Here is a 25957-nt window from a genome sequence, read left to right on the forward strand (position 1 = left end):
GACTTCCTGTCTGCTGCTGGAACTCACTGTAGTACTTTCAACTTAAATTCACTGAATTTAAGTTGCTTGAATACATACGCAATTACGAAATAAGGATGACCTATTAAAAAGTTTGACTAGAAATTATATTTTATTGATAACACAAAAAAAGTTTTAAAGTTGCACATTATCTGTCATAGATTAAATATGGTATTTCATCTTTCATGAAAATGACATTTGTACATTTTTACAAAAAATTATTTCCTAATTGAGTTAAGTAAGGAAGCTAATTGTTTCCAGCATCATACTGCATTATTTCTTAAAAACATATGGAGTTTATTTTCCAAGGTTTTCACCGGAAGTGGATTGTGTTTCAGCTTTAACTTGATGCTGCTGGAAGTTTAGAGACTATGCCGCGGGTGGAGGGAGGTACATAGTAATGTTTGTAACACGGAACTGAACAGATAAATCCGTGAAACTTGTTCTTGCTGTCATTAGGTAAAACTTGGGCAACAGTTTACTGCACTTTATCTTTGTCTCTGTTTATCTGGAGGTTCTAAAGCGCCAAGGAATATAAAGTTATCTTCAAAGTTACAGGTAAGACCTAGTTATTAATAAGAGACGAATGATTCTAAACATTGAAGGAAAATTCTGCTTTTCATTAGAATCCCCAAGGTATCTCTGTAACAAATATGTTAGGCCCACAGTTCAGGTTTTGTTTGTCTCTTTCATCAAGTCTTTCCATAAATGAATCAGCTACAGACTCCAGTAATCTGCAGACTAATCCTGTGATCCATTACCAATACTGGAACAGTATGATGGATAATATAACAACTCTATAACTTAATATAACTATGAATAACAATTTGTCAAAGCTGATTGGAAATTCAGGTTCTATGCTTAATATCATTAAACATTTCACAAATTCTAAATTAATAATAATTTTGTTCGTTTCTACAGTTTAAGAATTATGTATTTGGCTAACAGAAAAAAAAAAAGACTTTTACCTCCTTGTACCTCTAAATATTTGCCCAACACAATCTGAGGAGGAGAAAAAAAAATCCCTTTTCCCTCAGGCCACATGTTAATAAACAATTGACTGCTCTAGTTAACAGAGTACATGGTGCTCTATTGAGTTGGTAGGTATACTGTCCTGAACCACAGCTACAAGTCAGTTGGTAGGTGTTGAGATAGTAATGACTGATAGTAATGTCTGTTTGTGCCTAATCCAGCAATAATTAGATCTTAAATATTCTTCATCACATAGATGAAGAAAGCTTATAAAATATCAAGATAATGATAGATAATAGCTGTCCAGTCCACACTGGCCTAATACAACCGGCGATACGAAAGGAATGGTTATCTGGGTATAAATGGTTTAAATGTTTAAAGTCTCTAACAGGTGAGGATTTTTATCCTCCCATGGAATACGAAATCACGAGAAGTATGTTTGTGTGTGTGTTTTGGGTTACCCACTTAAGTTTGATCAAATCAATATGTGGTTTAGCAGAGCCACACTGGTGAATGTAATGAAAGGTTTGACCAGGTGCAGATGCAGGAGGTCAGTGAGGCCTGCAGCTTGGATGATGACATGGTGGATGGAGACCTGGGTGATGGAATGGGAGTCAGTGCAGCAACCACCCCCACAAGGAAGAAGAGCCAAACCTTCGCTAGTGCCATAGAGACCTTGCTACCTAGAGCAGAACGGCTCAGACACAGCACGCAAATAGGAGAGGCAGCCTGGATCCCTGGACTGAAAACTGCAGAGACACAGCAGAGAGCCCACTGGAAGCTGTCACACTTTGGTAAGAATGTATATGAACTGACCCTTTACTGTAACAAATTAACTAAACAAGAATCAAATCATACAGGAAAGATACCATCGAGTACTCAAATTTCAATCAAATTTCAACTTTGATTGAAATAGTAGGTATCGTTTCATCTTTCACTTCACAAAAGACACATTTGGATACATTTGTTAGTAATAATTAATGTTATATAAATAACAAATGTTAATAACAAAGAAATGTACAAACCTAAGAAGTTTTAGCAAGTTTGTGTGTCAGCCTTTTTTTTTTGCCACTTTTCGCTCATTGTATTTTGTAACATACCTGACTGTTGGATCTGCTGACATGTTTAACCTAGCAAGTAAGCACATATGAACAGATAAAAACAGATAAAAACACACATTACCAATAAAATAGTAAATAAGATAATAAATTAATGGATTAATGAAGTGTGTAGGTATATTCAGAAATAATAACAGCGCAGGCCAAAGTTCGGCTAATTTGAACTTTGGGTGCAGAACTGTGCTGTGCATATTTATTGGTACCATACAATCACAACACACCACTTTATTCCAATCACAGGTTTAACCACAAACCCAAGTGCTGACCGTGCTAACAGTCTTTTTAAGCACTTTGAGGAAGTCACTTTGCAAATGTACAAAGCTCTAACTAGCTCTTCTCACACAAAACTACTAGAAAAGACACATACACATATACATTTTCTATGACCTCTAATGCATGAGCACACTTATTGTAAATCCATAGACTCCCTGGTTGAGCTGTCCAAAGATGAGCTGAAAGACAGATTACAGGAAGCATCTGAGGTAGGAAAAGTGAAGAAAAATTGTAATTGATATACTGTAACTTTGTCCACTTGACTCCAGCCTGGCAAACTGTAACTGATGGTTCTGCTGTGTTGGCAGGTGATAAATGTATTGTGCTGTGAACTGGAGGTCGCACATCGTTACCTTGAAGGCAAATATGAAGCTCTGAAGATCTTACAAGGGAAGGTAGAGCAACACATATATACTGAAGTACTGCATCTTACTCTCACATTACCTTACCCGCTGCCATGTTTTCTCATTTGTTCACCTGTGCTGTCAGTACTTTTCCACTATCACTCCCCTGCCAGCCGCGTCCATCTACCCACTCAGTCACTCAGTGCCAGATTGCTCTTTGCATCACACAAGACTCTCCAGCAATTTTATCAGACTGATCTCTTGTTATTGGACCTGTCTGCCTTTGACTTTGCCTGATCATCTGTTCTCTGGTAAATACCTCTGCCTTCAGTATTTGTGTGTTTTGCCCTACATTTCCTGGATCTCTGTCCGATTGTGACTGTTGATAGTTTGGCTTACCAAACATTTCAAGGGACTCTCAATAGTTCCAAACGGAACTCTGATCTTGCCGCATCTTGTACTTTGAGAGACAAAAGTTCAGAACAGGACATTGATCTGTACTACGTCTTATCCGTCTCTGTCACGCCTGAGATCGAAGCCAGTGAAAGCGACTTCCATGTTCTGGTGGTACTGTAACTCCCAGATTCTTTACAGTGGTGCTGGAGGCCAGTGCTATGCCATCCATAACTGCTATGTCATCAGAAAGTGAGTTTCCAAAGTGTTTAGGGCCTACTACTATAACTTCAGTTTTGTCTGAGTTTAGCATCAGAAAATTGCAGGTCATCCAGGTCTTTATGTCCTGAAGACATGTTTGTAGTCTAGTTAACTGACTGGTTTCTTCTGGCTTCATTGATAAATATAGCTGGGTATCATCTGCATAGCAATGAAATTTTTTTCCTTTTCTCCCTGATAATCTTACCTAAAGGAAGCATATAAGGTGAATAGAATTGGTCCAAGCACAGAACCCTGCCGAACTCCATAGCTGACTTTAGCGAGCACAGAGGAGTCGTCATTAACATGTACAAACTGAGAGCGATCTGACAAGTAGGATTTAAACCAGCTTAGTGCAGTTCCCTTAATGCCAATAAAGTGTTCCAGTCTCTGCAACAGGATACCATGGTTAATGTTGTCAAATGCAGCACTAAGATCTAATAAGACTAGTATAGAGACAAATCCTTTATCAGATGCAGTTAGAAGGTCATTTGTAACTTTAACCAGTGCTGTCTCTGTGCTATGATGCACTCTAAATCCTGACTGGAAATCCTCAAATAAACTATTTTTGTGTAGAAAGTTGCACAGCTGATTAGCAACTGCTTTCTCAAGAGTTCTTGAGAGAAAGGGAAGGTTGGATATCGGTCTGTAGTTGGCTAAAACCCCTGGATCAAGAGTAGGCTTTTTAAGTAGAGGTTTTATCACAGTTATTTTAAAGGACTGAGGTACGTGGACAGGCCGGCCATTTCGTCTCCCAATGCCCAGCAAAAGGCAGGGTTCACCATTAGCCAGGGAGGTACTGGTGAGCCACACCTCCACTCAGTCCTCCTCCCCTCAAAGACTGCTGTTCCAGTCTAAGAGTCTCCTCTCACACTCTGGCTGCTTTCATAGACTCTGGGGCTGATTCCAGCATCATGGGTGAGGAGCTCGCTCGTCAGCTGTGGATAGATTGGGTTCCACTTTTCAGACCCATCTCTACCAGTGCGTTCGACAGCTAGCTGCTTGGAGCTGTAACAGAGTACCAGACTACACCTGTCCACGTTCTGCTATCCAGAAACCACCATGAGACCATCCAGTTCCACATCCTGAGAGCACCTTGCATCCCTGTCATCCTGGCGTATCCCTGTTTGGCACACCTGATGGCATGAAGCACTCCATTCTGGCAGCTTCATGCCACCAGGTCTGCCTCAAACAAGCCACAGCGTTCCTCCACTACGAGTTTCATTCCTGATCTGTCAGAAGTTCTACCAGAGTACCATGACTACAGGGAAGTCTTCAGCAAAGCGAAGGCTACCTCTCTGCCTCTTCATCGCCCTTATGACTGTGCCCACCTTCAGTCTGGCACACCCCCACCCAAGGGACACACTGTCAGCCCCCTTGAGAGAGGCCATGGAGACCTACATAAATGAGTCTCCGGCGGCTGGCATCCGCTCTTCATCTTCACCTGCTGGCATGGTGTTTTTCTTTGTGGATAAGAAGGCTGGGACTCTGAGTCCTTGTATTGACTACAGGGGTCTCAGTGACATCATGATCAAGAACCACTATCCACTTCCCCTTATCCCCTCTAGCTTCGAGCTTCTTCAGGGGCTGCCAGCTGTTGTAAAATTTTACTAATACAGACCTGAGGTGGTATATAAACACTGACCAGAAAAAACAAGGAGAACTCCTGGATTGAATGAGAAAGGGTTTACAGGTGATGAATATGGTGAGAGCATCACTGTAGTTCACTTGGAATCCCAAGAGTGTCCAGAGAGTGGATGAACCAAGTATCCATCAAGAATGCTACTTAGTTGGTGTCCTTGTTACCAGGTGATCTAAGAGAGAGGGTCCCAGGGTTTTAAATACAAAAAAACCCCAAAAAACTAAGCTTAACTAAATACTGTTCATCTTCACACAGGCCATTCTTGACAAAGCCACAAGTCACACCAAAGTTCTGTTGCAGAAAAGTGAGGAGAAGACCAAAGCCCTGGAGAAGGTAATAGTAAGTGCAGGCTGGTCAAATAAGGGCTTGTTTTGTTTGTTTTAACTTTCAATAGTAGGTCAACAGGCATGAGCTAATTGTGGTTGTACTTTTTATCAAAGACAAAAGGTAACACTTCACATATCACAAAATTGATGAATTCTATTTAAATATGAAATGAGTCAAGAATAGGGATGGGATTTGATAAGAATTTAATGATTCCGACTCCATTATCGATTTTGCTTATCGATCCAATTCCTTATCAATTCTCTTATCGATTCTCATTAATAAAAGAGTACACTTATGAAGATACAGGTTGATGGTCTACCTGCTGGGCATTACTGCCTGATGCACCTCCACCGGTGCCTTTTATGCGAGTGTTTACACCTGAACACCTCTCTGGGCATGAACGGGTCATCAGCTGGGAACCACCAGTCATGGATTTTTCACTCCTTTAACCCCAGTACATCTCCTGGTGGCGGAGCGATGGCAAGGATCACTCCCTGCCACCCCCTGCTGACGCCCTAGGTGTTATTCGGCCCCCAACTCCTATGCTTCCTCCTTAGCCACAGCCAGAAGCTGCCCTTCTCTGCCTCCTCCACCAGTTCTTTGATGGCTGATGGCCACAAGACAGTGAGCTCCACCAACAGGATGGTCTTACGTGGCTCTGACCACATGACCAGGTCTGGCTGGAGTGAAGTTTGAACAATCTCTCTGGGGAAGTGGAGCTGTCTTCTCAGGTCAACCCTCATGGTCCACTCACTGCTGGGTGAGAGGAGTCTTGCAGTTTCTCTCTGGCCAGGGGGGCTGATATTCTCTCCGGCCCTTGCAAACAGGATGGAATGTCTCGCTTGAGCGGAAGGTCTGCTGTTGTCTGTCTCTTGCTGCAAGATTCTGCCACCTCTGCCGGCTTCCTCAGCACCAGATCGTGTCGCCACCTGTAGCAGCCTTGGGACAGTGCTGTCTTGCAGCCCGACAGGATATGCTGGAGGCTTGCGTTGATGGTACTGCAAAGGGGACACTGGTGGAGGTTTCGGGGACAGGGTAGGGTGTCATAAGTGGATCTGATCAGGGATCTTCCACAGGTCAGACCAAGACAAGGGCCTGTCTGTGATGCCTCCCCATGACATCCAGCCTCCTGACCTCTTCCTGGGCCTTCCACTTCCTCCCCGATCATATCTGGGGGCCAGCTGCCCTCACCAGTTGGTCAGTGGATTCCCTCAGCTCCAGCACCATCCGCGCCTTCTCCTTCTTGTATCCCAGGCCGATGGATCGCAGAGGCAGTTGCAGTGTGTTCCTGCCGAAGAGACCCACATCTGACAGTCATCTCGGCAGTCCCAGCCACTTCCTGATGAATGAGTTTGCCAGCCTATCCATCTTGTCTGCCACCGAGGAGGGGACTTTGCTCATCTACAGAGACCACGTCACCCTTGGGTACAGTATGAACTGGTAACTCCATACTTTATACTTGCCGGGGAGCTGGCTCTGATTGATTCTGGCAAGGCCATCTGCGAGCTGCCTCCTCACTGCTTCCCCCATCTGCCTGTTGGAGAGGTCTGCTGTGTAGGTTCGGCCCAGGCTTCAGACGGGTTGACTTGCCAGCAGTGGGATCTCCTCACCACCTGCGACAAAGGTGATCTGGTCGCTTCTGACCCCTTTCCTGAGGGACAAGCTGCGTGATTTGGAGGGTTTGATCTTCATCCTCGCCCACCCCACAAGCTCATCAATCCTCTTCAGCAGTCTCATTGTACATGCTGCTGTCTGGAAAATGGTGGTGACGTCATCCATGTAGCCTCTCACTGGTGGTAGCCTCTGACCTGATGGTAACTTCACTCCTCCGACCATCTTGAAGGCTGCGACAAACGGGATGGGAGAGATTGAGCATCCCATGGCGATGCCTGCTTCCAGCTGTTGCCAGCCAGTAGTGAAGTCCTGATGGGTGCAGCACATCTGGAGGTCTTCGAAGTACTTTGTTACCAGGGTACGAATGCCGACAGGGATGTAGAAGAAGTCCAGGGCGTATTTGATGAGTTGGTGGGGGACAGACCCGTATGCACACCACATGCAGGTCACCTCTATCTCTTTTCTCTCTCTGGATCTGCTCCCATATGACTGTAAAATGTTCAACGCACCCTGGGAATCCTGGCACGCCTGCCTTCTGGCAGCTGGTATCAATGTACCCGTTGTTTGTTAGGTAGGTGGTCAGCCTCTTGGCCAGGATGGAGAAGAAGATCTTCCCTTCGACATTCAGGAGTGTGATGCTCCTGAACTGGCTGATGGTGGTGGAATTTGCCTCCTGTGGGATCAAAACTGTGACAGCACTTTGCCATTCCGAGGGGATGACTTGGTTCTTCCAGGGCACTCTCAGGAGGTTCCACAGATGTTTCAGGACACCTGGGCAGTACTTGTACAGTTTGTATGGTATCCCATTGGGGCCTGGGGCTGAAGCCGCTCTCGCTTTCTGGACAACTTCTGCTACCTCGCCAAGTTTGGGGAGAGCAGTGTTGAAAGGGAAGGGTGGGGGGGCTGGGCAAGGAACATAACCTGGTGATCTCAGCAGGGTTGACTTCGCTGGGTCACTGTACTGCTCCCTAATGTGATTCTCCAGCTCCAATTGTGTGATCTCCAGCTTCTCGCTTCTCTTGTCCTCCAGCAAATGTCTCGCATGCTTAAAGGGGTTTTTGAAGAAGCTGCTTCTCTCCTTCTCCTTCCGCCTTCTGCGTTTGCCGATACGCTCTGCCCTCCACAGTCTGGCAAGGTTTTTTTTCACCTCCTGATTTCAGGCCCTCTTTCTCCTCCTTGCTTGCCTTCCTCCACTGTTTTCGGAGCTGACGTCGCCTCTTCAATAACTGCTCGATCTCTCTCTCCCTCCTCCCCTTCTGCTTTGGGCCAGCCCTCTGCTTTCCAGTTACTGCTCCAAACCTGCCTCATCCTCGTACAGGATGTCTCCAATGTGGTTCAGCTTGGCTTTCACCTGGCTGTGCAATCAGTGCTCAAGGGTGACGCTGAGGTACTTGTCGAACTGCTGCCAAACTGCCACCTCGTTTGCTTTCGGCCATTTGACTGGCTGCCTCCGCCCCAGTTCTTTCTTCTCTGTCCTACAGCCTGGCTCCTGGTTGTTGGAGTTTGTTGGTAATCTGAGGTTTGTTGGTGTTCTGTGGGTGTTGTCATCATTTCCACCCTCATTGGAGTAAGTGTCCACCGAGGGCCCTCCTGTGCCCTCCGCCTGCCATCCCTCAGCAACTTTGGATCCCTCAGCACTGTGGTTAGCGACCTGGCTTTGGGTTCCTCTTGTCTGACCTGCAGTTGCATTGCAATGTTGCTGTTGGCCTCCCACTTCACACTTCTTCCTTCCCTGGTGAATTCTTAAACCTCTGAGAGTGGTCACCTTCTCCCATCCACACCTGTACAAATGGGTTTGTTTGTGTTAACTGTCTATTATATTTTCATCTCTGCAGTGAGCTACTTCTCAGAGTAGGGAATGAATGAAGCAGAACTACACTGGTTAAAATAACAACATGCAACTCTGACAGAACTCAAATTTCTGATTTTCATTTGAACAGATATACCAGATAAAATGCAACGAATTAAGCTAGCGAATTTCAGGGGCATCTACAGTGGCAAAAGGGTGCAAACCTTTCACCACAAATCTAGTGACCGCTTTGTGACATTTCTTTATCCTCGTCTCGGTCATTTTACTCTTCCCTGCCTCATTGAAAGGAGTGGATAGAGGTGCGCGAGACCTGCCAGTGTTCACTGCACTCTCTGAACCAGTGTGAGAGCTGGCCTCTGAGCTAGCCTGACTCTGGCAGTCATCGTCATCTAAATTTGATGGAAGGACATGGAGATGATTCATATGGCGAAAGCAGTTTACACAGTGAAATTGCGCTAACCTTAACACAACAGACACGGCTTGTAAGAGTTCAACATTACCTTCGGCACTGATAACAGATGATGCCCTGGTGTTTGCTCTGCCGCTAGATTCACAAGCGTCGCTAAGTAGCGTATCAAACATGTGACATTCCTGCAAATGAATTGCATGCTGTGTGGACAAATGTTTTTGCATGTTGGAGGTATTTCCTCCCTCTGAAGAAATGGAAACTTTGCACGTGTTGTGTGAAATATAGCCATACTTTGGAGCGTTTCTGCCTCGACACCATATCGGCTACATTCTGAACTAAAACAATGCAGCGTGTGCGATGTTTTCGTGTATGTGCAAGACAGGTGGAATCGATAAGCAGAATCGTTAACCAGGCAGGCAAACGATTCCAAGGAATTGAGCTACTGGGAGCCGGATCTCAAAGAGAACCAGTTTTTGATTCCCATCCCTAGTCAAGAATATGAAAGAAGAATTTAGTACAGTGTATATTTAAACATGCAAACTACTGCATGTATTTAAACATAACATTTCAACATAACTAACCATGGCTGTGTTTTTGTACATGGACAACTGAGTTAGCTTAATTTGATTGGTAGGATGGCATGAGCCAGGATTTGTTTTTTTGGTTCATAAGAAGTGTTCCCAATCTCTCCCTTCTTCCCTCATTCACTATTCCCTATAAATTAAACACTCTATAGTGCCCAGTAAATGAGATTTCAGACGCTTAAGATTTTTTTTTTTTTTCCGACTCTATAAAATGGCTATGTAAATTGCATTGTGGGATTGTTAGCAGAAAGTAGTGTTCATGCCATAGACAGTATTTTTTTTTGTTCCGTTGTGAGGATTTTAAAGTTGCTATATATTGCATAGATTTCACACTCAAACAAAATGGAGGACCATAAGTATAGTTCACTATGTAGTTAATAGGGAGTGATTTGAATACTCAGATCTCTGAGTGCATCTTAATCTAAATATACATGACTGTTATCAGAACTGTAGAATGATTGATAATGACATTTAGATGAAATATAACACTGGAAATGTGTAAAATGTACTTGCATCATAGGTATACAGTGGATACACGTCAACTGAAACAATTCCTTTTTTATCAAATGTGGCTCAGTTTTATAATTGGTGGGTAATTTGTTGAAGTAAGATTGATGACTTAAGTCTTAACCTATTAAAGAAAGTGGTTGGTTATTCAAGATAATTTAGTTTAAAAAAAGCAGTCCTTGTTTTCCTTATGTGATGATCCAAGTTAGCTGCATGAGACAAGATAACATAATGTTAGTCTGAACAGGGGCCAGGATGGTCATAACAATTTTTTTGTCATGGAAAAGTCATGGTTGCTTGTTTATAGCCTTATATATAGTAAAACTAGGTACATGTGCCTTGGTGTTACGTGTTAATTGGGTTATAATCCTGTCAAACAACTTGAAATATACTCATTATGAAATGTTGCTCCTATCTCTTGCAGGAGGTGAACAGCTTGCAGTGGGAACTCAGTTTCAATCAGGTACAGATGAAAAGGTCTCAGCAGTCCTGGGAGCAGAAATACAACAGGTCAGGTTTACTTCACATACACTTATTTCCATGGTATCTTCATTGACTTGTATTGTTACTTTATTGTTGTTGTTGTTGTTGTTATCAGAATTTTGAATGAGAACAAGACTCTGACTGATAACATGGAGGAAAGACAAAGTGAGATCCAGGAACTCCGAGCAGAGAATACTGGTAAATAATGCAAACTCATTTTGACATGACCACGACATGTATGAACATATTATCTCTATTTATGAAGTGGATCAGTCTTGAAAGCACTGACTTGAATCACCAACCCATAGTGTGTGACTCCACGTGACCAACAGTCAGAACTTGCATCTTGACTAAATCTATGCAAGATAGCGCTGTGTTGAGTGGCAGCCTGTTGCAGTGGCTCTGTTGTTTTCATTCATTTTTGTTCATTTAGTGTGGTTTTTCTGTTTCTTTTAATTTCTATTTCTTAACAGCATTTTTGGTAACTGTGTCACATTGTTCGCACACAGTTTAACACCTTTTTTGGTGGCCTTTCTGTTACATTTTACACTTTGTAAAAATGGGCTGTTACAGAGTGGAGTGGAGGCATAGTCTACACACGCAAGCAGCTGATCCCATTGTGTAAACCCATGCTGCTGCCTGGAGAGAAAATTGTAGTCCCAAATGAGCTGAAGAGACTAAATCGGGTCTGCAGAGCCTGAGCCAAATGGAGGGTACAGAGATGGCACAGAAATACAGACCGTCGGTTCTGGCGATCATCATGGGGAATGTGAGGTCCTTAGCAAATAAGACGGACGAGCTTGTTGCGCTGGTCAGGACTCCGACTATGCAGCCTTATGACTTTCACTGACTCGTGGCTGCATTCAGATGTCCCGGACTGGAGCATGGAGGTACCCGGCTTCGGCTGTGTGTGGGAGGACAGAGATGTGGCTCGAAGTGGTAAGAAGAAGGGAGGAGGGATTGCGCTGTTTGTGAATGAGAAGTGGTGTAATGCCGGGCATGTTACTGTTAAGAAACGTTTCCGTAGCCTGGACATTGAGCTGCTAGCTGTGGGGATGCAGCCTTATGATTTGCCTCTGGAGTTCACGTCCGCCATCATGATCACTGCCTACATCCCTCTGAAGGCTAATGGGGAAGCAGTGCGTGATGCCATCCACTCCACCATAGCGGAGCTACAAATGCAGCAACCAAATGCGTTTGTAGTCATTTCTGGAGACTTTAACCATAATACTTTAGACAAAACTCTGCCAACTTTCAACCAGTTTATCAACTGGTGAGAGGCCTGAAAACCATTTCAGGCCACCAGAAGCCAAACTCTCAGGCAGCTGGGGATTCAAAGTGGGCAGATGAGCTGAACACCTACATCTGCAGGTTTGAGGATGCATCTGCCCCTCCCCCAGCTGTACCAGCACTGCAGCAGCCCTCCTTTGATCTGCCAGCAGTCCTTTTCCTGGACCTCAGCAGTGCTTTCAACACCATCAGGCCAGCCATCCTGAAAAACAAGCTGGAGCTTTCAGGAGTGGACCAACACCTCACCTGTCTTCTACAGTGTGGGGGCCCCCCAGGGAACGGTACTGGCACCATTCCTCTTCACCCTCTATACAGCTGACTTTTCCCACCTGTCACCCACCTGCCACCTGCAGAAGTTCTCTGATGACTCTGCCATTGTCGGCCTCATCACAGATGGGGATGACAACAATAGGTCATACAGAGGACTCATTCAGGATTTTGTGGACTGGTGTCAGCAGAACCACCTCCTGATTAATGCTGATAAAACCAAGGAGCTGGTTGTGGACTTCCGTCAGTGTCTGCACTCTCCCCCATCACCAGTGAACATCCAGGGAAGGGACATTGAGATGGTGACATCTTATAAATACCCGGGTGTTCTTCTGAACAACAAACTGGAATGGACTAATAACACTACTGCACTTTATAAAAAAGGACAGAGCAGATTCTATCTCCTCAGGAGGCTGAGGTCTTTGGGGATGTGTGGGGCACTCCTGAAGACCTTCTATGACTCTGTTGTGGCCTCTGCCTTGTTCTATGGTGTAGTCTACTGGGGGAGCAGCATCACAACAGCTGACAGGAAGAGGCTGGACAAACTCATCAGGAAGGCCAGCTCTGTCCTAGGATGCCCTCTGGAACAGGTGGAGGGGGTGTGGGAGAGGAGGATGACAGCCAAGCTGACCTCCACAACAGACAATGACTCCCACCCCCTCCAACACACACTCACTGCACTGAGGAGTTCCATCAATGATAGGATGCTACATCCAAAGTGTGTGAAGAAGCGATAACGCAGGTCATTCCTTCCTGCAGCCGTCAGACTGTACAACAGAAACTCCTCCAAGTAATCGGTACAATAATATGCGTAATAATCTGTGCAATAACCTGTGCAGTACTACTGGTACATAACAGTCTGTAAATGCTATTTGCAAATTTTTTTAGGATGACATTTTTCTTTCTATGCCACCCTTTTGTATATACTTGTTGTGTTTAACCTTTTACCATTCTATCAACTTTTTTGGTGCTGTGAAATTGGAATTTCCCCTCGTGGGACAAATAAAGGAATATTGAATTGAATTAAATTGAATTGAATTGAATTGAATTGAATTGAATTGAATTGAATTGAATTGAATTGAATTGAACTGTCCCACCACACTAGACTTACTGTATGCTAATGCAAAGGATGCTGATAGAGATGGTGGGCAGATCTCTCCATCCATCTCTTCCGGAGGCGGTTGTCGATCTTGATCGTGAGGTTGAGTAATGTCTGCAGGTCGGTTGGTTCATCCCGGGAGGCCAGTTTGTCCTTTAGCTGCTCGCTGAGTCCTTGGATAAATGCGTCACGTAGCACAGTGTCATTCCAACCTGCGTCAACGGCCAGCAATTGAAACTGTACGGCATATTCAGCCGTTAGATGAGAACCCTGCCCGAGACTCAGAAAGTGGCTGTATGTGTTGCTAGAGTGATTGGGGTGATCAAAGACTAGCCTGAGTTGGATCTCAAAAGCCTCGTAGGAAAGCATGCTTATGCTTGTGTTGGCATTAAATGTCTCATAGTCATAGTCATCATAGTCATAGTCATTTTTATTGTCCCTCAGCAGGAAAATTTGTTTCGCAGTGGACGACACACACAAACAATTAAAAAACAGCAATAACAATCGTACCGACAGACAGACAGTCATATAAATACAAACAATTACAATTACGTCAATAGTAACCGTAAATAAAATGAGTAAGATAAAGAAGTGTCATTTCCAGCTAAAAACCTAGTGCAGATTCATCATGTTAATTGCAGTGGGGATAAAAGAAAATTTATATTTGTTACATATGGCCCTTGGAAGTCTGTAACGCCATCCAGAGGGGAGAAGAACAAATTCCTGTGACAGTGGGTGATCAGGGCTGGCCATGATTTCCTGTGCCGTTTTCAGGACTCGACCCTCATAGATGTCAGCCAAAGAAAGCTACTGAGTGCCAATTATTTTACTGGCCGCTCTGACAATGTCTTGCAACCGTTTCTTGTTCTGCACAGTTAAGTTGCCGTACCACGAGACAATACAAACAGTTAAGATTGATTCGATAAAAGAAAGTGTTTATTTTGCTTAGAAAATGAAGTTTTTGCAGGCCCTTCTTATAGATGGCAGATGTGGCTCAAGTCCTTGTCAGGGACTGTGCCCAGATATTTGTAGCTCTCTACCATTTCCACTTGTGAACCCTTGATGGTAATGGGGGGATTTCAGAGAGAAAAGTTCTTCTCTTCTTAAAGCCGACAGACATATCTTTGGTTTTTAACTACATTCAACTTAAGAAGGTGGTTGTCGCACCACTTTACAAAGTCCGTCAGAGCTGGTCCATGGTGGAGCTCACCTTCCTGGAGCAGACTGATTAAAACTGTGTCATCCGCAAATTTCAGAAGATGCCTGTCTTCGTGGTGGCTCCTGCAATCATTTGTGTAGAGAATGTACAATAGGAGTGACAGGACACACCCCTGTGGTGAGCTAGACAGCTTTGTTGGGGAAGTTAAAAAATCCAACACCCATTTCACCAGACCAGCATCAAGATTAAAATACGACAATAATTTGTTGACTAAAATATCTTGCTGGATTGTATTAAAAGCTGACGAAAAATCTACAAATAAAAACCTTGCATGAGTTTTTGTGCCCTCCATGTGCTTGTGCAAGTAGTTGAAGAGAGTGATGGTAGCATCATCTACTCCTCTTCTGGCCCGATATGCAAATTGCATTGGGTCAAGCTGGCTCTGGACCTTCTCCATCAAAGTTTGTTTGACCAGCTGTTCAAAAACCTTCATAACCAAAGAAGTCAGGGCCACAAGCCTTAGGTCAATGAGCTCCTTAGGAACCTTGGTCTTAGCCACAGGTACAACAGTAAACTCCTTCCATAACTTTGGGGCCTTGTGCTGAGTCAGAGACACGTTAAAAAGATCATAGAAAATGTCACATATCTGGTCTGCACAGACTTTCAAGAGTTTGCCTGTGATCATATCAGGCCCAGGGCTCTTCCTAGCATACATTTAAGAAACATGGACCTAACAGAAGTAGCACTGATGATGCCTCACCTTTAAGAACGCCGCTGGCCAGGCGCATGGCAAGTGACAAGTCCAACGCCCAAACTTCTCCCAGGAAGAGACTGATGTCACTCATGTCTCATGACATGCATTTGTATTACTTTGCACACCCGTTTGTATATACTGTTTATTTTTTCTCAGTATGTATATTGTTTTATATTCTGTTCTATATTTTGTGGTATATTTTGTTTATATATATATATATATATTCTCAATATAAATATTTTGTTTTTATATTTGCTTTTTATATATATATAGTTCTATCTCTTTTCTTTCTTTTATAATTTTATTCTAATTCTCTTCTTGAAAGGAGCACTGCAACAAAAACAATTTCCCCTCGGGAATAAATAAAGGATTTCTGATTCTGATGTCTAAATATGAGGTCCTTAGATGGTAAATCCTTGGCCTCCTCTTCATCCTCCTCAAAGCAATGATGTACTCCATCTTTGTAGATAACGTTAAGCATCACAATGATAACATTTGTATTTGGAATGAAATGACGTGGGTAATAACGGATAACGATCATCACTTACGTTTTTTCCGTGTGTCTGTCTCTCTCTGTCTCTGGAGTGCTCTGAGATAGATGCAGTATATATTCTGTAGGATGTCACAGCTGTTTCTGGTTGGCACAGTGACGTTAATCGATTAGTTCGCATCCCTGTTTCACCTGCGTACATTCGGTCAGGGTGAGTGACCATTACGCGATGTTGGCAGATGAGATGCTGATCAAAATATAGGTCTGACTGTATGTGCTGACTCAGATAGTTGCATTGAATCGTGGCTGTTGCTAATTATTGATCGCAGTGTGCGTTCGATGACTGACCAAGCACTGCTGAAAACACTGTTAAAACCACGCTGCGTCTTGTTGATGCAGTGAAATGCCAGCCACTGTGGAAACCTGACTGTGAAGTGTTGGTGACATGAGCGCACGACTCCGCCGGTTTACGAAAAACCACTTGCGCCGCTGGCGCACAGAGTTGACCAGGTCTGAGGTGGCGAGCTTTCAGCGCACTTTTACGCCTCATTTTAAGGCTCATTATGCTGACACCTCCCCCCTACTGCGCCGCAATGCACATCCTGGCGCACCTCTGTACGCCTTGGTTTACCAAAATACCAAGTGCGCCATGTGCCTGCCTGCGCCGGTCGAAAATACTATTCAATTCAATTCAATTCAATTTTATTTGTATAGCGCCAAATCACAACAGAAGTTGTCTCAGGACACTTTCCATATAGAGCTGGTACAGACCAAGCTCTTTTATCTACAAAGAAACCAACAATTCCCCCATGAGTAAGCACTTGGCGACAGTGGCGAGGAAAAACTTCCTTTTAACAGGCAGAAACCTCGAGCAGAACCAGACTCTGGGTGGGCGGCCATCTGCCTCGACCGGTTGGGTGAGAGAGGAAGAGCAAGAGAGGGAGAGTGAGACAGACAGACAGACAGAAATGCAGTCAGAGAGAGAGAGAGAGAGAGAGACAGAGACAGAGACAGAGAGACAGACATGTAGTCACAGTAACAGTGACAGTGGATGTAATAACAGCAGTAGCAGTTGCAGTGGATGTCAGGCAGGGCCAAGGCAGGAGATGCAGCTGAAATCCACAATCCAGATTCAGCCACTGTCCATGGGAACCTGCAAGACGACAAAGCACAGAGACTCCGGGGAAGGAGCTAAGTTAGTAACACACCGTGGTAGGACATGAGAGCGTGCGGATGGAGAGGGACAGAAGGACAGAGGAGCTCGGTGTATCTTTGGATGTCCCCCGACAGTCTAATCCTATAGCAGCATAACTAGGGGCTGGTCCAGGACAAGCCTGAGCCAGCCCTAACTATAAGCTTTATCAAAAAGGAAAGTTTTGAGCCTACTCTTAAATGTAGAGACAGTGTCTGCCTCCCGGACAAAGACTGGAAGATGGTTCCACAGGAGAGGAGCTTGATAGCTAAATGCTCTGACTCCTGTTCTGCTTTTTGAGACTTTAGGAACCATAAGTAGACCTGCATTCTGGGAACGCAGTGTTCGAGTAGGGCAATAAGGTACTATGAGCTCTTTAAGATAAGAAGGTGCCTGGCCATTTATGGCTTTGTAAGTAAGGAGGAGAATTTTAAACTCTATTCTAAACTTTACAGGGAGCCAGTGCAAAGTGGCGAGTATTGGAGAAATATGATCTCGCTTCCTGGTTTTTGTCAGAACAGGTGCTGCAGCGTTCTGGAGCAACTGGAGAATATTCAGCAACGAATTTGGGCAGCCTGATAGTAAAGAATTGCAATAATCCAGCCTGGAAGTTACGAATGCATGGACTAGTTTTTCTGCATCATTTTGAGACAAAATATGCCTGATTTTTGCGATATTACGTAGGTGAAAAAAGGCAGTCCTTGAAATTTGTTTTACATGGGAGTGAAAGGACATGTCTTGGTCAAAGATAACTCCCAGATTCTTTACGGTGGTGCTGGAGGCCAGCGCAATGCCATCCATAACTGCTATGTCATCAGAAAGTGACTTTCTAAGATGTTTAGGGCCTACTACTATAACTTCAGTTTTGTCCGAGTTTAGCATCAGAAAACTGCAGGTCATCCAGGTCTTTATGTCATGAAGACATGCTTGTAGTCTAGTTAACTGACTGGTTTCTTCCGGTTTCATTGATAAATATAGCTGGGTATCATCTGCATAGCAATGAAAATTTATTGAGTGCTTCCTGATAATCTTACCTAAAGGAAGCATATATAAGGTGAATAGAATTGGTCCAAGCACAGAACCCTGCGGAACTCCATAGCTGACTTTAGTGAGCACAGAGGAGTCGTCATTAACGCGTACAAACTGAGAGCGATCTGACAAGTAGGATTTAAACCAGCTTAGCGCAGTTCCCTTAATGCCAATGAAATGTTCCAGTGTCTGCAATAGGATGCCATGGTCAATGGTGTCAAATGCAGCACTAAGATCCAGTAAGACTAGTACAGAGACAAATCCTTTATCAGATGCAATTAGAAGGTCATTTGTAACTTTAACCAGTGCTGTCTCTGTGCTATGATGCACTCTAAATCCTGACTGGAAATCCTCGAATAAACTATTATTGTTTAGAAAGTCGCACAGCTGATTGGCAACTGCTTTCTCAAGAGTTTTTGAGAGAAAGGGAAGGTTGGATATCGGTCTATAGTTGGCTAAACCCCCTGGATCAAGAGTAGGCTTTTTCAGTAGCGGTTTTATCACAGCTACTTTAAAGGACTGTGGTACGTAGCCTGTTGATAAAGAGAGATTGATCATGTCTAAAACTGTAGAGTCAATTAGAAGTAATACTTCTTTAAACAGCTTAGTCGGGATAGGATCTAAAATACAGGTAGATGATTTTGATGATGAAATTATTGAAATTAGTTGGTGAAGGTCAACAGGAGTAAAACAGTCTAAGACTGCGACAGACTGAGTAACAGTTTCTACGATTTCTGCGTTTGAAGACAAAACAGTACCTGTTAACGGCAGGAGTCGATGAATTCTGTCTCTAATAGTTAGAATTTTATCATTAAAGAAGCTCATGAAGTCATTACTGTTCAGAGCTACTGAACGTGGCGCAGCCTGCGCCACGCCAGCAGCGGACTCGAAAATAGAGCCCATTTAGTCCATTTACAAGTTCTGAATTGGAGTCAAAACCATCAATGGTGATGGGTCCGAAGTTCTTTTTGTCTTGGCTTGTCATGACCTTCATGCCATCCCATACAGCCCTCAGATCATTACTGTGAAACTTTTCCACTATTTTACTTTTATATTGCAATTTTGCCCTCTTAATTTCATATCTGACCTCCAGCTTGTCCTTGTCATCCCCATAAAGGAAAGCATTGTGTTTCCTATGCAGCGCATCCTTTACTGCTTTGTTTATCCAAGGCTTATTGTTTGGAAACACCTTGACCTGTTTGTTGGGGATGATAGAGTTTTTAAAATAAAGAATGTAAGATGATATTACCTCAGTCACACATTAGCACTTTGCCTCGCAACAACCTGCATGAAATGAACTCCTGATCAGAAGAGAATGAGCGGGGACGCTGCCAAAATTCTACATTGCATTGTAGTAAAAACTCTTGGTATTTATCACGATGACGTCAAAGGGCTCCGGGTTGCTAATGCAAACCTCGGAAACCAGCTGGGATTCTGTGGTAATTACCTGCGGCTGCAGATGGTGATGCAGTGTGTCTGTCAGGAAATTTGAAATTTCCCCTCTGGGGGACTAATAAAAGCATTCTGATTCTGATTCTGATTCTCACTGGGTCAGTTGAGTCCATACTGGCCGGATTATTCTGTTAGGCTTGGCCCCAATATACAGAATATGTACAGACCAGGAGACAAGAGCAGGGGACAAAAAAATAAATAAATAAATAAATAAATAAAAAATTATTCATGTAGGGGAATTAACTTAATTTGATGTTGCATTCGTTAATAAAATACCGGGGCACCACCTTCCTCAGCTAAGAAGGACTGTATGGATTAACTCTAGTAATGCTGATGTAATGCTAAGTCAGTCTGATAATCTGAAGCATAAACTCTAGATACAGGGATTGTTTATATCCAGTTCAAAAGGACACTGTCTGACCACGGCCCATGTTGGACAGGGATGTTTCAGGAGTTGGAACTCTACGGTGTCAGTGGCAGGCAAGGAATGGCTTGGGATGGTTATCACTATGGTCAATCACATATATTTTAAATGATCAATTTTCAAGGGCATTCCAACATTGTTCACAACATGTGTTAGACAAGTCTTATGAATAGATGACAACATTCAACAATAATCAAGATAACAATTTCTAATACTCATCCTAATATATATATAATGACTAAAGGTATAATTACTACAACATAGCAAAGAAATAAGAAAAAGGCAAACGATATATGTCCGAAGTGATTATCACTATTATAACTACTTATTAATAAATGTCTTACCAGGCATATTCAACCTAACTGCTACAAACCCCTAGATGGCAGTATGCTTCCATGGTAGAACTTCGGACAAACTTTGTAAGACAGTTGAAATCACAGCTTTTTCATTCTACAAGTTAGAAAAACTGGAAAAGCATTGATATTATACAGATTGTGGGTTTGGCATTGTAAAAACATCCAAAGTTAAATCCAACATAGAGATTTGGTTATCCTGGTGTATTAGAGAAAGGCAAACAAACATACAGCACAGTTTGCTTCCGGAATGTCTAATTTACAACCCATCAGCCCTATCTGGTTTGTGGATTCCTCTGAGACATGACATTTGTCCATCCAGACAGTTTTATTGTCCTGATCTCTCATGGGGCTATCAGGAAAGAATTAGGATTTCAATGAGAACATCCTGAGCAAGAAGATAGCCTTTGATGTGAAGATGTTGGTATTCCTGCTTCCCCGAAAGAGTGTGGAGGAGATGTCTCTAAGCCAGACATCCTGTCTCTCTCCAAAATCACATCTCCCTGTAAACATTCCAGGTGGTCAATAACTCTAAAAAGTTAGACTGTTTTACAACTCCATTTCTCTTGAGTGTTGCAGAGAGGGGAGAAGTGGGTTAGTAAGCGGCCAGTTCTGCTACATTTACAAGAATAATAACAAAAGTCACACTCATGAGGAGTGGAGAAAACAAAACAGAAAGTGCACTCGTAAGGAGATAAAAAGGAAAACCAAAAGTGCACTCAACGAGTGGAGAGAGAAACAAAAGGTGCACTCAGTAAGTGGAACAAACAATTTCCCCATATGGGGAAGGCTGAAGGCTGAAAGTGGCTGGTAGGCACTGTGAACAAACAAAGCACATGTGAGGCAAAGGAAAAAGCCATCAACAAAATACTGAGATCACAAATAGGCAAAGACTGGAAGTACTCACTGGGCACAGTTCTGGATAACTCACGGGAGAGATCAGGATAATCCGGTGACCACTCTAGCTCAGCGTCTTCCTTAAATACTTGAGCCGTAATCAGGCTCATGTGCTCTGGGTATGCTGCCAGAGAGGCAGGACCAGCTGGGTGCAAGGTAACACCCAGCTGAGACAGACAGGGGAACAGACAGACAGACAGACAGACAGACAGACAGACAGACAGACAGACAGACAGACAGACAGACAGATAACACTATGGAAAAGGGAAACAGAGAACACTAGGAGCAGACAGATCTAGCGGATCCTCACAACCTCGGTATGTCTCTTTTGTCCAAAGGCAGCCTGTGTCCACAAGAACAGTGAGGAGGTGGACACAGGAGGCTAATGAGTCATTGCAGGACTGCTTTGAGACAACAGACTAGAGTGGGTTGTGTGAGCCACATGGGGAGGACATCAATAGCCTGACAGAGTGTATCACAGAGTACATCAAATTCTGTGAACAGACCATACTGCCAACCCGGACTGTAGGTTGCTTTTCCAAAAACAAGCCCTGGATAATCAGTGAACTGAAAAGTCTGCTGAACAGGAAGAAACAAGTTTTCAGGCCAGGGGACAAAAAAGAAGTAACATTAGCTCCAGAGTCCTAAAGACTTGTGCCAGCCAGCTGTCCGTCATCCTAGGTCACCTCTTCAACCTGAGCCTGAGCCTACAGAGAGTCCTGTTGCTGTGGAAGACATCCTGCGTAGTTCCTGTTCCAAAGAAGAAATCTCCATCTGTCCCCAATGAGTGGCCTGACATCACTCATGATGAAGGTGCTGGAGATGCTGGTCCTGGCCCACCTCAGACTGAAGGTGAAATCATCACTGGACCCTCTACAATTTGCCTCTACCCCATCTGGGTGTGGATGAGGCCATCATACACCTGCTGCAGTGTGCTCACTCCAACCTGGATTGTTGCGGCAGCACTATGAGTATCACTATTTGTCTTTGATTTCTCCAGTGCATTTAATACCATGCAGCCGCTGCTCCTGGGTGAGAAGCTGTGAGTGATGCGAGTCGACCCACCCACAATCTGCTGGATTACTGACTACCTGACAAACTGACTGCAGTTTGTCCGACTGGGCAACGTTCTCTCTGAGACAGTGGAAAGTAGTACAGGAGCACCACAGGGGACTGTTCTGTCTCCTTTTCTTTTCACCTTGTACACCTCAGACTTTCAGTAAAACTCTTCATCATGCCACCTTCCGAAGTTTTCGGACGACTCAGCGGTGGTGGGGTATATAAAGGATGGACGAGAGGAGGAATACAGAGCAGTGGTGGACGATCTTGTGGAATGGTCTGGTAGAAATCACCTGCTGCTTAATGTGGCCAAGAGCAAGGAGATGGTTATTGATTTCTGAAGGAACAGGACAACCACACAACCACTATGTATTCTGGGGGAGGATGTCACAGTGGTGGAGGATTACAAATACCTCGGAGTACACCTTGACAACAGACTGAACTGGAAAATTAACATGATCATTGTTTACAAGAAGGGGACGAGCAGACTCTATTTCCTGAGGAGGTTCAGATCATTCAACATGTGCAGCAAGATGTTGGAGATCTTTTCCTAGTCTGTTGTTGCCAGTGCACTCTTCTTTGCTGCAGTGTGCTGTGGGAGCAGCATCAGAGCCGGCGACACAAACAGACTGAACACATTGACAGGAAGGCCGGCTCTGTTATTGGTTGCAAACTACACACTTCTGAGGAGGTAGTGGAGAGGAGGATACTGGGCAGACTGTTATCCATAATGGACAACCCTGAACATCCTCTTCACCACCACATGAACAGACAGTGGAACTCCTTCTCCAATAGACTGCTCCAGCTCTCCTGTCACAAGGACCGCTTCTGGAAATCATTCCTGCCATGAACCATCACACTGTACAATAGCAACTTAAACAGTTAATCCACCAACCTCACAAACCCCAATATTTTACATATTAATTGCACTACTGCAGTATTGCACATACGGTCTACTTTTTTTAAGTCTTAAGAAGAAGAAGAGAAGAAGAGACATACTTCATTGATCACTCCACACAACCACATGCATTACATGCACACGCCATGCTTCTGTGAAATTTATTCCTCCGCGTTTGACCCATCTTGGTAGTCCTTCCTCCGTGGCAGACCTGGAGCGGTGGGCTGCCAGTCGACAGTGGTGCCCGGGGACCCAGTTCCTTCCTGTCACCATTGGTCAGGTGGTGATCTTCTTGCATGTTTTGAGTGGGGGTTTTTATATGGAGGATACCCCCAGGTAAGGGGCCTTTCTGTGTGGAGTTTGCATGTTCTCCCAGTGTTCATGCAAAAAGTCTGAATCAAATTAACCTAAAGTCCAGATACAAACTTTTTCTCGACCTTTTAACCACATCTCACTGTCCTGGCTTCAAACACATTTTTGTCAGCAAATGGAATTGGTTTAGTCGTTATCGCAAAAATTGTGTTGTTTACAGCTCTAAGTCAGCAGTGCTTGGAGCTTCTCTCCATCTTGAATGTGAAGGAGCAGACAGCTTACCAAGGAACCAAACCTCAATACAGTCCAGAGAGAGATGCAAGCGTTCTGGAGGTGAGAGAGCACTAATCAATATTAGAGAGAGACAGAAAGAAGGACATTCAAAGTTGTGAGAACATGGACAAAGGCTTTACATTCAGACACTCTCTATGTCCAAACTACTGAGCACATCTTATTTTCAAAGTCACTGTCAGCAGCACATTCATCTGCATACATTTATATATGACAGTATATAAATGCATTGGGACCAGAGTAACCTGCTAAGTCACTCTTATACCTATATACTATATTCTCTAACAAATGTCATCCAAATTTCATCATTTCTAAGATGGCAGTCTTGGGGGCCTGTCAGTGTCTTGGTGTTGGTGAAGCTTGCCCATGCAGTCGGACTGCTGCTGCCAGCAGGAAGCAGCTCATCCAGCTGCAACAGGAGGTAAACTGCATCCAACCACATAATCTGTGCCAAGCTCTATCCTTTTCTTCATTTTGCTCTCAAACCATCATTGTTGTTCATAATGTAACACCAGTCTTTCGTAGGGAAATTATCATCTATTGATTTTGCACTCAATTGAGGAAAATAGAATAATGAATGAGGAAAATAAATAAGTAATAATTCCAAAGAGGAAAGTTAATAACTAAAGAAATAGAGTAAATCCACTTCATTGGTCTTACATCAAATATCATGACCTTTTGATTAAATTGATCTTCATCTCTTGGCTCCAGGTGTTAAAAAAAGAGAATAAAAATGTAGTAAGCTAAAAAGAAAAGAGAATAAAAAGAACAAAAAAGAAAAAGACATCAGCTCTTTATATCCTCAGGGAATGCTGAGCATTCAGGGTATGGTAATGTAATAAACATGTAAATGATTTTCTTCATGAGACTCTTGACTAGATATCAATACCTTGTTGCAGAGAAATAAAACATTTTAGTTCTCTTAATTCCAAAGTGCATTAAAAGGATAGGTACTTGATTTACAATCATTGTCTTATCTATCTACCCCCTCCAGCTTTAGGCCCATAAAGGAGGGGTGACATGATTGTATGTAAGTGTGTAATTAGTCTGTGGTGAGAGAGAGAGAGTTCACACCTCGGTGATGCTTCCAGTTCTTTTGATGTTACCTTCCCTGGGGAAGCAAACAGTCAATATCAATCAGAGGTGAGGTCTTACTGCTTTCCTTTTTAGAATGAAACTTATTTGAGATTTTGATCACCATTTGTCCTGTGTCCTTTTGGACCCTGTTAATTCCACCAGGCCTGTGTTGTAAATCTCTCTGTTGTGCTAAAAGCTGGTCAACAACTATATATATGTGCATTATATACAAAAAGAGAATAAAAATAATATTGCCTCTAGAAGGACGGCTCAGTTTCACAGGAATTGGGGAACAGGTCTGGATGTCTTTCCTCAGTTTGAGTGAGGTGAAGCTTAGCCACTGCTCAGGCAACATGTTCATCATCTGGACCATTTGGAAACCTGTCTTGTCCATTTGGAAAACTCATCCGTTTTTTTATAATCCCCAGGCACTACCTCCTCAGCATGAAAAAGATACAACACGCCAATAGAAAAACTATAATCAGACCTATTAATGCACTGATCTCTGCCTTAACTAACAGTGCTCCACATTTTCCCCAAATTTGGTCTAGCCAAACCAGGCCTGCCAGCATTCAAGCAAGCTCTTGTCTCAAGCTCTGCAGTTTTTTTTTGTTGTTGTTGTTGTTTTTTTTCATAACAACTGAAAATGCTCAATTAGATGCAGTATTGTCAGGGATAAAGATAGAGCAATATTTCCCAGACATACTCCTCTCTTCTTAGCCAAAATCCAATCTGATGCTTGTTTATTCTGCCATGCCACCCCTACTTGTTTCATGCAGTCGTTCCCCTAATGCCTTGAGAACCTCACTGTGTAATTTATGAATCTCTGCTGATTGTAGAAGATGTAATTGCTCCAGTTAACATTTCGTTGAAGTATGGATTCCAATCTAGCTCTAACCTCATGTTGTGCTTTAAACTAATCCGCAATTCCAGTAGGCCCTGTTAATGCTGTTTAAGTAAACATTGTCATCAGATAAACACTGCCTTTTCTGTCTGTGACTCCCATCTGATGTTTCCTCAACCTTAATTACATCACTCACTGCATTATATAACACAAACACAGGCAGTCTCATTTGCGCTAATGCAAGTCCAATCCATTGAAATGGCAAAACATTTAGCAAAATATTATCTCCACACATCCAATAACTATCTGCAATGGCAT

The 25957-nt window shown here is 43.5% G+C and overlaps 1 protein-coding gene across 1 annotated transcript in view; it reads left to right on the forward strand.

Moving 5' to 3' along the window:
• The first annotated feature begins 527 nt into the window (after positions 1-527).
• The window catches only part of ccdc125 (coiled-coil domain containing 125), a 67682-nt gene continuing 42252 nt past the window's right edge, over positions 528-25957 (forward strand). Inside the window, exons 1-9 of the mRNA XM_070965365.1 lie at positions 528-576; positions 1532-1784; positions 2532-2590; positions 2690-2776; positions 5274-5351; positions 10694-10779; positions 10868-10950; positions 23648-23760; positions 24035-24139. Of these exons, the coding sequence (XP_070821466.1) occupies positions 1532-1784; positions 2532-2590; positions 2690-2776; positions 5274-5351; positions 10694-10779; positions 10868-10950; positions 23648-23760; positions 24035-24139 (864 nt within the window). The 5' untranslated portion in view covers positions 528-576. The remainder of the gene's footprint in view (positions 577-1531; positions 1785-2531; positions 2591-2689; positions 2777-5273; positions 5352-10693; positions 10780-10867; positions 10951-23647; positions 23761-24034; positions 24140-25957) is intronic.

Source organism: Chaetodon trifascialis, chromosome 6 (assembly GCF_039877785.1).
Source record: "Chaetodon trifascialis isolate fChaTrf1 chromosome 6, fChaTrf1.hap1, whole genome shotgun sequence".
Taxonomy (NCBI): Eukaryota; Metazoa; Chordata; class Actinopteri; order Chaetodontiformes; family Chaetodontidae; genus Chaetodon; species Chaetodon trifascialis.